The following is a 16,214-nucleotide window of genomic DNA, read 5'->3' on the forward strand; positions in this document are numbered from 1 at the left end:
AGTCAACTGCGATCGCATAAATTCATTTTACAAGTTATTCAAGTTCGCACATCGAGTATTTCCCCTTTTCTTGGTTCGCAAAACTCCACGAGACACAACAAAACTCTATGTCTATGACGGTGCTGCCTTCTGTGGCGTGACCAGAGAGTCAGACAAAGAGGAGTAGTGTCGAACGAGCAACAGAGTATACGAAGAATATAGAAAGTATTCGTATAGCCATAGATTTCAATAGCAAGTTTATGCATGTGGTTATGCAACTATTCGTCTATTATTCCATTTTTCTAACACATACACAATGTTGACATATTTGTGGGAACCGTAGGAATAAATCGTACATAAGCGGTATAAAGTATATGCGTAATGAACTTTTTAGTTGACTTTTAATTTGACAATAAACTCTAAACGTTTTGATAGATATACATACCTACCATTTTATACCATTTGATTCACCTCAAAAAGGTCACTTTATTGTTAAGTTCAACTATAGAATTCCTAAGGTCTCTAAAGCATTATGTCACGGTCAATTTCAACAAAAGTTAGAATGTGCTTGACTTACTCTAACACGAGTACAATAACTGCTGTTACATTTACTGTAACTGGGAAAAATGGAAAAAATATAAAAATATTGTCGTCGAATGCAGAGTGATTAACACTATGGAGACATAGACTGTTTCGATTGGATTGATATCTATAGATTGAAAGTGGTAATAAAAATGTGATGCGTTATCAAAGACGGCATCAAAGAAGTGCATTGAGCCCGAGGTTTTACGCTAAGGACATGAATCAAATTGCTATAAAACTAGCCGTGGACCATGGAAATTCTTTGAGTTGCCAAAGCCGCCCTAAAGCGATAAAATGTGAAATGCGAGTCACTCACCTGGAACATTTTGTCCTCCGAGTGGTCCTGAGTTCTGATTCGAATTTGGATTGCCATTGACGGATCTGTTCACATTGCTCCCGGACCAATTTCCGGAATTGCCGCCATTTCCGGAGGGATTCCCTGATGTCCCTCCCCAAGCTGACTGATTGTTATTATTATTATTCGTGGCGCTTGCCTGCGTAGATCCCCAATTGGTGGATCCACCATTGTTCAATGAACTTTCGCCACCGCCGGCTAACCTAAGCATAGCAGAAATACCCCAACGCTTCTTGTAGTCCAAAATGGGTTGTCCTATATCGTAAACTGGTCCAAACAGAAGAGACAACACGCGCTTAAGATCATTCTTCTGGGTTTGTAGAGTATCGTTGGAACCTCCTGCGAACGCTGCTGCTATGAGATTCCTTGCACGATCGATGAGATGTCGTTTCCGGTTTGAGCTATTCGAGTTGAGAACGTTCTCGTTTTCCGTTTCCGAGTGATTAGGAATCGAGTTGTTCACATCGACGATTTCGTTCAATTGTGTTTCGACACAACTGGTTGTTGGACTTTTGTCCGAGTCTTGGCGATTCTGGGAACGAGCTTCTGTCTGAGTCTGAGTCTGAATCTGAGTTTGAGCCTGAGCCTGACGCCTTTCGGATTTCTTCGAATCACACTGGCGCCCTACGGGGGCATTAATCTTCGTCGGTTTCGGGTAATTTCCATGAAAATCTTCATTGTCAACGAACTGGGCAGTTTGTAAGGTCAATTTAATTAGAGCATTGCGATCGAAATGCATCAGATTTCCTGAGAAATGGTTCTCATCAGCGTGAAATCCGACAGCAGTGTGCATTTTGTACGTCTCTTTAAATCGACATGAATCACAGAGATTTGTTAGAGAAGAAATGTTCTCTACCAACGTCGTCGCATCGGTAAAAGCTTGATGTTCTCGTTTGATTCGTTTCGCTGAACTAGAGCACGACGAATAATAAATAGAAACATTATCTTCCATTGACTCGCGCTTTGTATCTTGGCAATTAGTAGTTTTCTCAGGTCCACGAAAACGAAATACCCCTGTCGCTTTCCCATAACGTCTATTAATGTTTACGTTCGACTGGATAGCGGTTTGAGATTTGATCGTTTCTACTTGATTAGAATCAATAGGTTTGTCAGAGTCTCGACGCACAATTTGTTCGTTAAAGCAGTCGAAACATCGCGAAGAAGCGTATTCTTCGTGTTCACCCTCTGGAAGAGAATCATCGCGATATCCCACAGTTCTACAGTACGGCAGACTGTCATAAAAATCGTGAGGAGTGTGCATTTGGTCGGGCCATAATGTCTCGAAGTAGTTCGGCCGAGATCCAGGTACACCGATTAATCGGGATGCAGATTGGCGATTAAGCGTCATCGTAGGCTTGCAGGTAGTCGTAGTAGGAATGTAGAGAGCGAACTCGGCTTGGTTCTCCCCCTTAAAGCTACATCTATTCCCTATAGTAGACTTAGAAAGAGCCTTATCAAACTCGGCGCCATCACGCACATACGGCCCCGAGTAGCTATAGTTCACGAAATAAGCGCCCATAGGCTCGTTAGACTTAACATTATCCTGAAATAAAAGAGCACCAACAGTAATTGTTGCCACGTCACTAATACCATTAATTCCCCAGGACAACATCTCTGCTATTGTTTCTTCCGTCAAGTTCAAAGTTATTGCTTCCGAGGTTCTTATTGTTCTTACTTTGGATGAAACGAGTAGTATTTTAGATGTCTTTATGCCCTTTAGAGTAAGCGTCAGTAATTTTTCCATCATTTTCACGTAAAACGGAAGGCGAGATTCGTCTTTCAAAAATAGATATGTGGATTGAAATTTCAGTATCTCCAGTTGAATTTCGATTAAAGATGCACAGTTTGCAAATGTTTCAGGATTATTGGAGTGAATTGCAGCGGATAAGAATCCTTTCCTGATTGCGTGTTCATCCAATGGCTCGTGTATCGGAAATCTGATATTCTCCGAATCAATTTCGCTCAATGATATACGTATCAAACAAGATTCTCTCCGTGCGTCCTTAAAATAGTTTGACACAAAATTCTGCAGGATCTTGATCATCTCGATGTCACGTTCCATCGAGAGACGCTCGCTCGAAGCAATTTGATTATTCGTCAAGAATATTTTCATAATTCTAAGATGTTCGATCTGCGGCGCAGAAAGCAATCGTTTCTCTAACAATAAACCGTCGAAAGAAGAGTTCATCATTAATCTGTATGAATTCCAATGGGCTCTTAGTCTCATTGCGATCGCACCACCGTCCATTTCGACGCGGAGGAAATAATGGTTATTGGTTGAGCTGAGCAATATCACAGACTTGTAGTTATCGTTATTATTACTTAGGAGGCTAGAATTAGACTTAACGTTATTGTATTTGCCCGGATGAAGGCAGGACCCTAATAAAGAGTAATTGTCAAGAGAGTCGAGAGAAAAGTGGCCTGATGAGGGGCGATCAGACTTGGGTATCCTAACTAGGCTAGGTACCCCTTCACCGATTGCGCACTTATCCCCTGTTAATCGTAGATATATGCTTATATTTAGTACCCTAATATTTAGTACGCTAAAGCTAGTCTTATTATCACTTAGTGTCTTAGATATAGACTTAGAGTTATTGGCGGAGCTGCCCGGTTCACCTTCCCCGGGCGAGCCCGATTCTTTTCTTTTTCTTGTTGCATTAACTGTTGTTTTTCGATCATCTTGATGATTATGTTCTGCTCGAATTGAGCGATTATTTACTGTACCATTATTATTCTTATTATTAGTACTGTTGTTATTATTAATATTATTAATATTATTATTAATGTTACTATTATTCTTAGTATTATCGTTATTATTATTATTATTAATGTTACTACTATTATTATTATTATTATCGTAAGTTAGAACTGACTGGCAGGTCGGGCTTCGACTGATCAAGGTGGACTTGCCTGAAAAAAAAAGAAAAAGCATATTTTTCAAAAAATATTACAGGTGTACGTATTTTCTATATTCCCAATATCAATAGAAATCTAATCAATCTACAATTTCATTGCAATATATTACAGTTTCAAGTTCCGTATTTCTTTATCGCTACTCCCGATTATATTTAACACTTGGATGACAGGACCCGGGTCCATTTAGGCCAAGTACAGTGAATTCGCGATATATGTCGCCGATACCTGGATGACGAAGGTCGCGGAATTATCCTCACTACCGCGGGGTATACCCGCGTGAGGGCCCAAGAAGCTCGAGGGACCTCGGTTGCCGAGGAGTGTAACATAATACGGGTCGGATATATCGGTGTGAAACCAGGAAACCACTACTAATTCAATAACAAAACTTCTTTATTTTTCATTATGTTTTTATGGGACTTTCACCAGCATATTCGTGGCATCTTTTTAATGAAAATGATACCAAATGTTGATGTTGTTGGATTAGTAGTGGTCTCAGACCGATATACCCGATCCGTATTATGTTTACAACCCTCGGCGACCGAGGCCGTCGAGCTTCGCTGTCTTTTCTACGTTCGGCAAGGGTCAAACAATAGTATTTCCTGACTGATAAATGTCCCTAGCCGGACCCGCGTTTGGACATTTATCGAGAATACACTGTATGTGTGATCGCTTCCGCCAATATTTTGCTAGAGCCGAAAATGAGTGTGAGCCCTTCCCGCATTCCTTACCAGTCACTTCTTTTCACCTCCCAATAATACAAAAGGAATACGGAGCCGATTAATCGGAGGAGTTCAAGGAGCACCCCTCGTTACATACGCACTGTCGACTGTAGCGCCTCTATCGGCTGAAGCGATCACTAGGGTGGACTACTTTTCGACCATTAAAATTGGGGGCACGCCCCCTGTTCCCCCAAATTTGTTCCTTTTCATGAAAAAATGATACATACAAATTTTTAGATTGATTGGACGTCGGGAAGACATGGCACATCGCATGTGAAGTTTTGAAATGGAAATAAATACACGCTAAACGTAACGAATACACTGAACATTTAAGTTAAGTGTTTTATACCTTCAAAAATATAATTCAAGCACAAATCTACTTTGTACGAATTAAGATTATTTCACATTAATTGGCCTGACGAATTTCTGTCGGCCACCTTCCAGCTAACAAAGTCCGTTTTTGCGGAGCATAGTACCGGTGAAAACGACGCATTCCAGTTCTTAATTGTTAATAGTTTTGCGGGGTGTTTTTGAGGAAACAATGTTTAAATCTTCTGGACCTAACATTCGTATAATAAACGGTTTCAAGGTTTCCGGTCTCAAATAAATACATTTAATTTTAGATCAGAAGTTGAAAATGAAGTAGTTACGGGTCACTTATGAAGACTATCGAGAGTTTCTCAAACTAGTAATCATATCTCTTAATGGAACCGTTCCACAGTTTCCATTTCGAGGACCAGGAGCACTTCGTCATGCTCGATGGATGGCGAAGGATACATAATTCTTTAAAAATATTCTTATTTAGAGATCAATTTACATTATCGAAGGACGAAGAAAATAGAATACGTCAAATTTGTATTCTTGTCAGTAAATTGTACATGAAATCATGAATACAAGACAAGACCGTGAGTTGTTAGTCCAAGCTCCATGACAAGACTATGAGTTTTTAAAAAACCTATACGCGTATAGTGCCATCAAAGACGATGTAAGTCGCGTAGTACTACCAAAATTTTGTAATCATTTGTGGTATCTAACACCCGAAACTGTAGTGCTAGAAAAATGAATGGAAAATTCATTAATGAAATTAATTAATATACTACATTAATGAAAAATTTGTAAAATGTCTTTAGAATTGTTGCCTTGTATATATTAAAAAGTATTTAAACTCAATACCTCTATTTTCATTCCTTCGCTTTCATATGGTATAATATTCACCACATCCAGTTAAAAATATTTTGCTCTGATTAAATATAATATACATATTTATGTTGAACGTTAATATCTCTACTTTTTAAATTAGTATAAGAATTCAACTAAAAGAATTCGTTCTTTAAATAAAATACATAAAATGTAGCATATATATGTATTTACAAAAATATGATAATTAGTTAATTGTTATGTTGGAAATATTACATTTTGGTACTGTTATAATCAATATTTTTACGCAAGAAGATCGTTTAGTCATAATCAAAGGTCTTCCCTTCAAATATTCCCATTCCTATAAAATTTCATGTTTTTCGCAACTTCAACGCCAATGTGCTACGTCTTCCACTAGTCCGATCAATTTCATCTTTTGCAGGAACTATTTTCTTACACAATGGCACAATTTTCGGGGAAGAAGTGAAAAAAATCTCGCAAAAAAAATTACAGCAGGTATAGCTAACGTCCACCCTAGCGGTCACACATACTATGTAGCGTGTGACGTCAGAGCTTAAGAGCCAAGATTCCGTAGATTCGCGATAAGGTAGAGTGACCAGATTACCGACAAAAATAGGCGGAAAATGGTTTCACGTGCCTCAACTTTTCGTCCTTATATGCGAATGTTTTTCGCTGGAAAAGGGCTCATTCAAAAGAGGAAGGTTCAATCTAGCGCGCGCTGGTCATGAGCTGACGAGATTATGCAGATATTCGGTAATATAAGCGATAGAAGTAGGTCAACAATTAACGATGTGCATGCCGTGGAATCCAATCATTTTTATGCCATTGGATGAGTTTTCTGGATGAAATCGATAGTAGTGCGCACTAGAAAATATCTCCAGCTACAAATTTTGGCTATATTTTATCTTTATTCTCTGCGAAATAAACCCAAAAACTTGAAGCACGTTTCTGGCGTCAAAATTCATAATATCGATAATACAGAACAAAAAATGTGACAAGTTTAATCACAGACTTCAGACCCGTCGGATGAAGACCAAGATCTTAATTCAGTGGCTGGAGGCTGTGAACGGAAATTATACAGTGTTACAGACCTGCTGACTCTACAAAAGTCACGTGACTACCCTTGGCTCTTAACCATTGGAACTACAGTGAAATCTCGTTGTATGTCAGTGACAACCTCACGTTTCCAAGTCAGTGGAACATCTCACACCACCGCGGTGAGTGGCCCACTCTTCGGCGACGACGGCTCTCAAGCTTCGCTGTCCGCTTCTCCGTGCAACATTATATCGGAGACGGATATTCCTTCCGTTTGAACGTCAGTCACGTTTGTATGCCATAGGTTTCTTATGACTTTCACGCGGGATGACTCTTAGGTTTCCAGCGTGCCCTGTGTATTTCAAATGGGACGCTCGGCGAGAACCACCGATTTCGTATGAGTGTCAGTGAAAAGAACGGCGGTACTGACATACAACGAGATTTCACTGTACTGGAGTGTCAATGGTGGGGACCAGCGGAGCGAGCGAGGCCCGCCTTTGTCCTTATGCCGTCCCGCGAGACTTCTTGTGAGGCACGAACAGTACAGAATAAAAGTCCAACCCAACAACCTCCTAGCTCTGTGTAGCGGATAATGCTAGTCCCGGCGACACGCCGAGTTTGAACTTAAGAGGAGAAACCCGATGTAAAAGGTCGAGAAAATCGATTTATTTTGCATAAGTTATAATAGTGATAGTAACGGCGCTATAAGAATGTTTGTTGAAAAAGACGGTTTCCAAATTGCTCGACCTTCGTTTGCGAGATATTTACAAAAAACTATGGAAATCCCCTACTGCGAATTCTGCCCTTTGTAATTGACCGAACACGTGTTTTCGGGTGACCCCTACCCAAAAATCCTAACCCAGACTTAATCAAAATTCGTTTAAAATGGCGGAGTTTGATGTATGAACTTAATATGTTTTTTTTTAGAAATGTCTCGGAAACTAAGGCCGAGCGGCGGTAACGTGTATAGGGAAAAGTTGTTCAGAAAGATGACATTGAGGTTACATATCATGGTCATTGAAATCTGTGAGGTGTCGTATTTTCTATATAATTACCAAAATGCTTTTTTCGATAAAAACTCAAAAATTAACAATAAGCTGTCTTCTTAAATGACACAATGCACTTTTCGATGTTGAGAAAAGTTCGAAGATCTATCATACTATAAACTTGAAATGACATCGAGTTCAGAAATCTGGATTACATGCCATAGAAACAATAATGCATATGTATAAAAAATGAATGGATCTATTATTTAGAAGACAAGATATCAATTTTTGATTCAAGAAAATAATGTAGTTCAGGTGTTAGGATTTTTTTAAATCAATATAGTGTGTACATGAGATTAATCCTCGAATAGTTCTTTATACACATAATTTATGTATCAAAATAACCAATGACTTGGATCTGTTAAGTAGAGTAGAGTATGATGAGCGTATGCCGTATAAGTAACAATATTTGAGACGAAGATCGAGAAGCGCCTTGAAAAAATGTAATACATATTATTTTCTTTAAAAACGTATTTTTTTAATATTTTTTAAATTATGCCTTTACAATCGGAAATATAGTTTCTCTATATCTATCTCTATTTTATTTATGCACTGAAGAGCTAAATGTATCAATTGAGTTAACAAAAGCACGTTGAGTGTAATGAAAATTTGTTTAACATCATTTGACAATAATGCCACTTTTTATTGCCACAGGGATGGCATTTTTACGCAAAGGGTTAAGTCAAGCAGCGATTATACAAGGTGCGATTATACATAAATTGTATTTATGATAACTACACGTATGTACGTTTCAAATATTTTACAGCAAAGTAGTGACGAATATCTTCGTGTAGTTATTTTATTTCTTTCACGATTTTACATTGTAAAGGTAAACATTGAAATTGGTGCAATTAGTCAATTAAAAATTGGGCTAAAGTTCCGAAAATCGGTCGAACCGGATTGAGTTCAAATTTTGCACATAACCTCATTTTGCATTAGAAACGTGTCTCGGAGAACAATTTTTGACGACTCAAAAAAAAATATTTATCATTCTATTGTCATTTTCTGCCATACCAACATAATAACATTTTGTACCTTACCGGCATTTCCGTACCAACTTCAACGTGATTTTGTATCAAACCAATCAATGCGATCGCGTCTCTTCTATTGTCTCAACACATTTCTAAGCGATGTCTACCACTACGCTCAACCATGCGTTTAAAACAATAAATGAATGTATCGGGTATAATCGTTGTATAATCGCTTTGAACTTTTACCATTAAAAAGATAAGATAGAAATAAACATATGTATACTTACCAGTTTGACCCGACAGGACGGTTAAAAAGTCATTGGCGGCGATATTTTTGAGATGGTTTATAGGTTTTACCATCGTGTTGTTGTTTATGAATTCGATATCACAGTACCTAGCATTCTCTGATTCTCTTCCCTTCCCCACCCCTATCGGACTGTTTTTCCCTAATACTACTACATCCCCCTGAAACAAAAGAAATAATCACTGTAGAAATATAAAAAATCAGTGTTAGATTTTAGATCAAACTAACCGTACACAACAATTTTCCTCTCATGACAGCAGCGCGAACTGTCAATAGCCAATGACGATGGAACTTTACAATTGCATTGTTAGATATATCGGTACAAACGAATCTAGTAATTGTTTTAACGAATTATGGTCGGTACAGACACAGATGTTAATACTATATCCGCTTCATTACACGGAGTACTACAAGGTTGAAAGTACAAATGATTTGAAGTAAGTTAATTCCTTTGGGAAAATGTTCTCCGCGGCATTGTTAAGGAGTTACTAACGAAAAGCACGGACCAAACAGAGCGCGGCTATAGCAGTCGGATTCCGACTCGGAGACAGGTCTCACTGAGCGTGGCGTTGTCATTGGCCGAGGCTGTACCCGTGTTCTGATTGGTCTGTGTTTTTCGTTAATAACTCCTTAGCAAAGCCGCTTACTTCAAATCACCCCAGGAATCAGCCCTCTCTAGCAAGTACAACATTTTTGGGACACCCTGTACATGAAAACTGATATGTGGGTTATATTCCAATGTTTCGAACGGCGGCCTTATTCATGAATGTGCTACCACGTTACCGATGATATAATCGAATTCACAAACGAAACTTTTAATAACTTGGCATAATCTATTTTATTAATTCCTTATTTCTGTTTAAACTTCATCTTGGCAACTAAGAAATTTTTAACTTTTTTATATAATCCTGTAAATCTTGACGAGAAAATGCCAAATATCGAAGATTTAATGCGAGGATTTTCAGCGCTTTTGACGGCAGCAGAGTATTAGATGGCAGCACAAGTATGCGATCATGCCGATAACGTAGACTAGCAAGCGTGGTCGGGCCGGCCTGCTGGCCGGCCTTCTCCGCCCAGCCACAAACCTAATCCCAACTAATTTGGATTATATCTTCTCTTTGAGATCCCGTACATGATTCTCATGAACTAAACTTTCTTGCGAATTGTTATTATTGAACACAGTCGAAGATAGAAGGAATCTAACAGTAGCCGAATACTGTTGACACCTCTCACGACCGATAGGGCATCGAAAACGGCCAATCCCAATGAATACAAGCACTTTTATATGGTTTCATTGGCACACGATGTACCCTACAATTTTTAAATTTCCGTAAGAGCCCGTATTCGCGAGACGAATATTACATGCATCAAATAATAGTAGGGTCTCGTCGGCAGCATTTTCTCCCTGTGACTTTGGCATGTTACATATAGGGCACACGAATTACGACCTTAATGTTGCACCTCGTTGGATTCGTCTCAATAGCCGCTATCAGAAAACAAGTACCAAAACAAAGCATTATATTAAAAAAAAAAAACAAAGGTAACCTTCACATCTCTGAAATGACTTCACCTAGGAAAAAAAGATTAACGCCATATTACAACCCCTGTTATCCTATGCATCTTTTGTTTGGAAAACTTTTCTGCTACTATCATACTTTCGGAGTTATTGTAGGTGGCAATAATTAGTGCCTCATCCTGTATATTCTATGGAAAACGTCATATGGGAGAGGGACCCGTCGATAAGAGAATTTCATTGACAATGTGTGCTGTTCTCGGATCAGCAACCTAATTAAGAGAGTGCAAGATGAAAGGGTGTTAATGTTACAAGGTTACGAAGTCAAGCGGTAACAACGCGTATTAACGCTGACAGATGAAAACTACCCTATTTGTCGATAGGGGTTCCTCTATGTCTTTGTCAATAGGGGTTCGTTATTGGCTGGTCTTATACGGTATTTCAGAATTGCAGACCTAAAATACGTCAAGAAGATGAAATTGCAGAACAGCTACCTGCCCTCGGATTTCGATGATTTTTAGATATGCTATAAATCTGATAATTTTGAACGACTTTTCTTTTGCATGGCAATGGCGGTCTCGCTTAGTTTCCGAGAAGCTTAGTTTCCCTGTTTAGACATGAGGATCGAGTGAGTCAGCTTAAAGATCTCATGTACAAATATACATGTATATGTATATTGTGTATGCGCGACTGCAAGAAATACCTGCTATAATTATTTCACGCAAGCGCGTTTATCACATAGCCTGACCCAAACCAATGCAGTCACTTCATTTAATTGAGCAATAACATTAACACGTGGACTGCCGAACGCATTTGGTTTTGTGAGTTTTGCCTCCTCCAGCATCGGAGTAATATTGTCCATGTAGAATCACATCATATGTTTATATGTATATTTGAGTTTATGATACTAAATATAAAAATATTGACATGTTTACATGTACTTACAATTATTAATGTAAAGCACTATTCTGATATTAATTTTGTTCACAAAATAATAAACGTTATTATATGCGAATTTTACGCATTTTCACCATGTTCGGTTGCGTAACTATGACTATGACAGCGTCGTTGGAAAGTCCAGGGCCGGTCAGTAGTAACCACCTTGACAGTCAACGTATTAGCAGGCATTTCTTGTAGTCTCTCATATGCAGTTGTGCAGTTGTGAACCTTGCTCTATTCTCGTATCGAAAGTAGTCTGCGACCGGCCGCATTGTGTGGCATTACCTCGAAAAGCTGGCCAAAACTACAGTAGAACTCCATTTATATGAACCTGTCGAGAGACAAGTTGGTTCACACAATCGCATGGTTCATATAACAGGAGTTCACCTGCTGTCTCCCACTGCTGACTATGATTTTTCGTTCAAAGAGCCAAGACTCCGTAGATTCGCGATAAGGTAGAGTGACCACGTTACCGACAAAAATGGGCGAAAAATAGTTTTACGTGCCTCAACTTTTCGTCTTATATGAGAAAGATAGGTTGGGAAACACTATTGGACTCCCGATACGGGATCAGGTAGCTCTTGGGATATGTTAGTAACAGAGCCTCGTAACTTTAATATTATAAATTAATTGATACAACCCGAACGGTGAGATCGTATCGTGTGGGAACAGTCAATTAGGAATTGCTGCAATCTGAATATGGGTTAAAATGAAATGTCACTCAAAATTTTGAACTAGGTTGTACATTACAGGAAACTGGTTCTGTTACTACTGTTATTGTCGCGGTAAGAATTGAGTGTGTATGAATAATATGGTGTAGTTGCCTAGACCAAAAGCCAAGCGACGGGTACGTAAATAGGGAAAAGTTGTTCCCTTTTAAGAAAGTATCTATTAAAAAATGAATTTCTCTGATTTGGGCTAAGATGGGCGAATCAAATCAATTGCTATTTCAAGCATAATATATGCAGATGTAGTGTACAAAAAATCAGAGAGGTACCTTTTCGCATGAAGAAGATATAAGGGTGACACGCGATACACTCGGCTACCGTTGCGTACGCCTCGGAAGTGAGCGCGTTACGTTTCAACAATTTTCTTCCATTCGTGCAAGTTCGAGGAAATAAGATTAATTACTACTTAAAGTTTAATATGTCCAGAAATAGTATGCAAAAAATTCAAGAGGTACCGTTTTCATACTTCTCATCAAAATCGAATCAAAGTTGATAAACAGTTAACATGAAAAATTAAGAGAAAATTGTTAATATTTCAAAAAAATTTGTGTGGGGTTCAAAATACCTTTTAATACTAAACATAACTTGTAAATATGAAATTAATCGAGTGAACATTCAGCAAATAGACAGCACAGTTTTAAAAATAAATTCATACATTTAATAAAAAACGAGTTTTACGGATACGGTCCACAAACGATAAACACAAGTGTTAGCAAAATTCGCAGTAGCGGTACCGACAGTTTTCCGCGAATAATTCGCAAGAAATTGTTCAAAATATCAATCTCTACAACCGAAAAAACCTAAAAATCATTGAAATCAAAGGATAGGTAGCTATTCTACAGTTTCACCCGCATTTACAATACACCTTACAAATACATCACTTTGCTTATTTAAATGTTGAAAATTATTATGCATTAACACCTAGAATTTGACGCGCATATCTTTTGATTTGTAGTCCCTTTGTCGTCCCATTTTTCGCATGAGTACACAGTAGGTTTTAACAAAATCGGAATTTTCAGGTTTTCTGTTACTATTCTTATTATACTTTGTTTTCTAGAAAGAAATTAGGAGACAGACCAGCATCAAACGCATGTCTTCAAGCGAATAAATATCATTTTCTTAGTTTATTCAAAATTCATTTTCATCAGGTAGAATTCTCTAGAATTCCTAAAATAAAGGTATGTTTAAAAGAAATGTTTGGTAATTATTCGGAAGTTTATTATTGCACAGTGTTGCAAGCTATGGACAAAAAACGAAAAAGTCACTGTTTCATACTGATTCAAAACTATGTTCATACTGTGTTAAAATGTCTCAATAATCAGTTTACAAAAACAAATTCAAAAATCTCAATAGGCAATTAATTGCAAGCGAATTCTGTAAACGAATATTAGGAAGATCAAATACTACACCAGTTCATAGCGTAACTTGTTTACATTGTCTTATAAAGAAAAGACGTTTGTACGAAATAATCTTTTTAGAAAATGCTGGCTAAAGGGTTGTATAATTGTAATTCGTCTTAAAAAATTTTGTAATACTTATATGCAATATAATAATTGACCTGAAATGAAACAATTAAGTTTTATTTTTTCCCCTAATCTTTAGATAGGGGATAAGTAAAATGTTTAGCAAAGTTAGGCCAAGTTTCTTATTGCGTCGTATTCGTAAGAGAGTACACTTTGATAGTATATAAGTTTCATTTGCAAGAAGTTGCAAGGATCAGAGTTATTTAACAAAATATGTACCAATAACCAGTCAGCAGCAGAGTACACGGATATACACTTGTAGAAATATGAGATTTGAGTATGAACATTAAGTAAAAAAATTTTGATATTATATAAATTACAGATATGTTTAAATAAATAAATCTCGCTGATTTTTTAATATGTTGTCCAGGTTCTATGTAATAATAATAATAATACATTATTTAAACATTAAATACGTTTATATTTGTAGAAAAATACTAAACACGGATTTCTTTGTAAACATTAAGAAAATAATTTTATGTATTTATGGTAAACATGAATTGATGAAATTGAATACAATAGAGAAATTAAAAGAATCTAAGAACATTGATATATTATTTTAAATTTATTAAGATTGTTAAAAAAATAAGTAATCGTAATATGTCTTGTGCTACTTGCAATTGATGCAAACAATTTTTATTTCGCGTAAAGATCAGAAGTCTGTTTATGAAATACCCGAATACCCGGGTAATTTTTGTTTACCCGGGTATCTCACGGGTAACCTGGGTATCTCATAAGTGACAGCTTTAATTTAAATTTCCATGTGTTATATTGTACTTACGATTAGAAGAACAATTAATAAATATCACAAAATCGTTACACCAAGTAATAAATAGACAAATCTGATAAGGAAATCACTCAAAACTTACCATGGAATTTTGTACGAAGGCATTTGTTTCTGTAGAAATCTCATGTGAACTAGAATTGTGTGGAAACATTGGGCTCAGTTCTTCTTTGGCAGGCAATGCATAGAAACCAAGATCTACAATTAAAACAATGGACTCATTAATCACTTTAGTCGTACTATAAGAGAGCTTTCTTTCTTAAATCTTATATCGTATATAATACATTCATTATGCATTGGCGCTGGACAATAAAAAAGATGTACCAGTTTTGTGCTCATTCAAATGTGCAAACAAAATTCGGAAATGGCTCGTTCGATATCTTATCAAAAGAGAATCTATTCTCTCAAGTTTCAGTCCGATAACACGTCCGAAACGGTAGTTGCGGGAAACAAATGAAAAACCTGTTTTTGCCCCATTTTCCCCATTAAAAAATCTACTAACAATCTGACATATTTACAGGTCAAGATGTAAAAACGTGTGCTCCCAGGGTTTTGGTTTTCAACTAAATAGCAATTCATGTGATAATAACGTGAATTGAAGACTGATTATATCGTGTGTCGTAAATAGACTGCGGCGATCTTTATGCAAATTAAAAATTGTCTGCATCAATTGCAATTCATTTGTTGTTTCTTTTATTTTGTGTTCCACATACTCGTTTTTACCATAAATGCGTAAAATCCGCAGTCTAGTAATAAACCTTATACAATACAAATTCTGTGGATTACGATTTTGAACGATCTCACTAATTTAATCGAAATTGAAAGTGAGATACGTAGCAGTTGGAATCGTCGAAATCGTTTAACTGTAAGATTAGCAACAGAAAATGCTATAAGACTATAAGACGCCTTGTGTTTATAATCATTGTACAGACTCCTTGTTATTAATTAAAGTCATACCATATCCTAAACGATATTGTTTGCAGATGCAAGTAGCAATAGAAATTGCAGGCTAGAGCGAACAAAGCAGACTCTGTCCAAGTACACACGTGCCTAACAAATTTTCAAACTCGATTTTCTCGAAAGTGAAGCCCCGTATGAAAAAACTATATTCCTTATTTTCGACTACATTTTATGTGAGGAATCTCCTTGCCGTTTGTACCACGATTTCCCAAACACCCTGTATAATCATATTTAAATCTAACCCAAACCAAAGACTTGAGATCCGTATAGACGTTGCATCTTATGGGCTTTTTTGTCTAGACCTCGGGGGCTCTAAGAATCTCCGTACCATTTCAAATATGACATAATTCCGATGATATTTACTTATGTAATTAACGATGAAAGTTACTTCCCATTAAATTACACTAACAGAAAATTAGTGTAAATATGATCAGAATTATATCGTGTTTGGTATCATTTTAGTCAGAAAAATACCACGAATATGTTAGTGAAAGTTCCATAAAAAAATAATAAAAATAAAGTTCTCGAGCTTCGCTGTCCTTTTCTACGTTCGGCACTGGATCAAAGAATAGTAAGGTCTCGTCGGCAGCATTTTCCCCCCATGACTTTGGCATGTAACGTATAGTAACACACGAATTACGACGTGTTTACGGACCGCGGTGGGCTGTAAAAGACGTGAGACTATCGCTGTCCTTTTCTCTG

The 16,214-nt window shown here is 37.2% G+C and overlaps 1 protein-coding gene across 5 annotated transcripts in view; it reads right to left on the bottom strand.

The window, feature by feature from the left end:
* Window positions 1–16,214, bottom strand: part of Gw (trinucleotide repeat containing adaptor protein gawky) — a 54,468-nt gene that overhangs the window by 27,043 nt on the left and 11,211 nt on the right. For all 5 annotated transcript variants that reach the window (XM_076799107.1, XM_076799106.1, XM_076799108.1 and 2 more), the window contains exons 3-5: window positions 14,638–14,750; window positions 9,049–9,226; window positions 878–3,826 (exon numbers count right to left, since the gene is read on the bottom strand). In XM_076799107.1, the coding sequence (XP_076655222.1) occupies window positions 878–3,826; window positions 9,049–9,226; window positions 14,638–14,706 (3,196 nt within the window). In that variant the 5' untranslated portion in view covers window positions 14,707–14,750. The remainder of the gene's footprint in view (window positions 1–877; window positions 3,827–9,048; window positions 9,227–14,637; window positions 14,751–16,214) is intronic.

The sequence above is a fragment of the Halictus rubicundus genome, chromosome 13, assembly GCF_050948215.1.
Source record: "Halictus rubicundus isolate RS-2024b chromosome 13, iyHalRubi1_principal, whole genome shotgun sequence".
NCBI classification, from domain to species: Eukaryota; Metazoa; Arthropoda; class Insecta; order Hymenoptera; family Halictidae; genus Halictus; species Halictus rubicundus.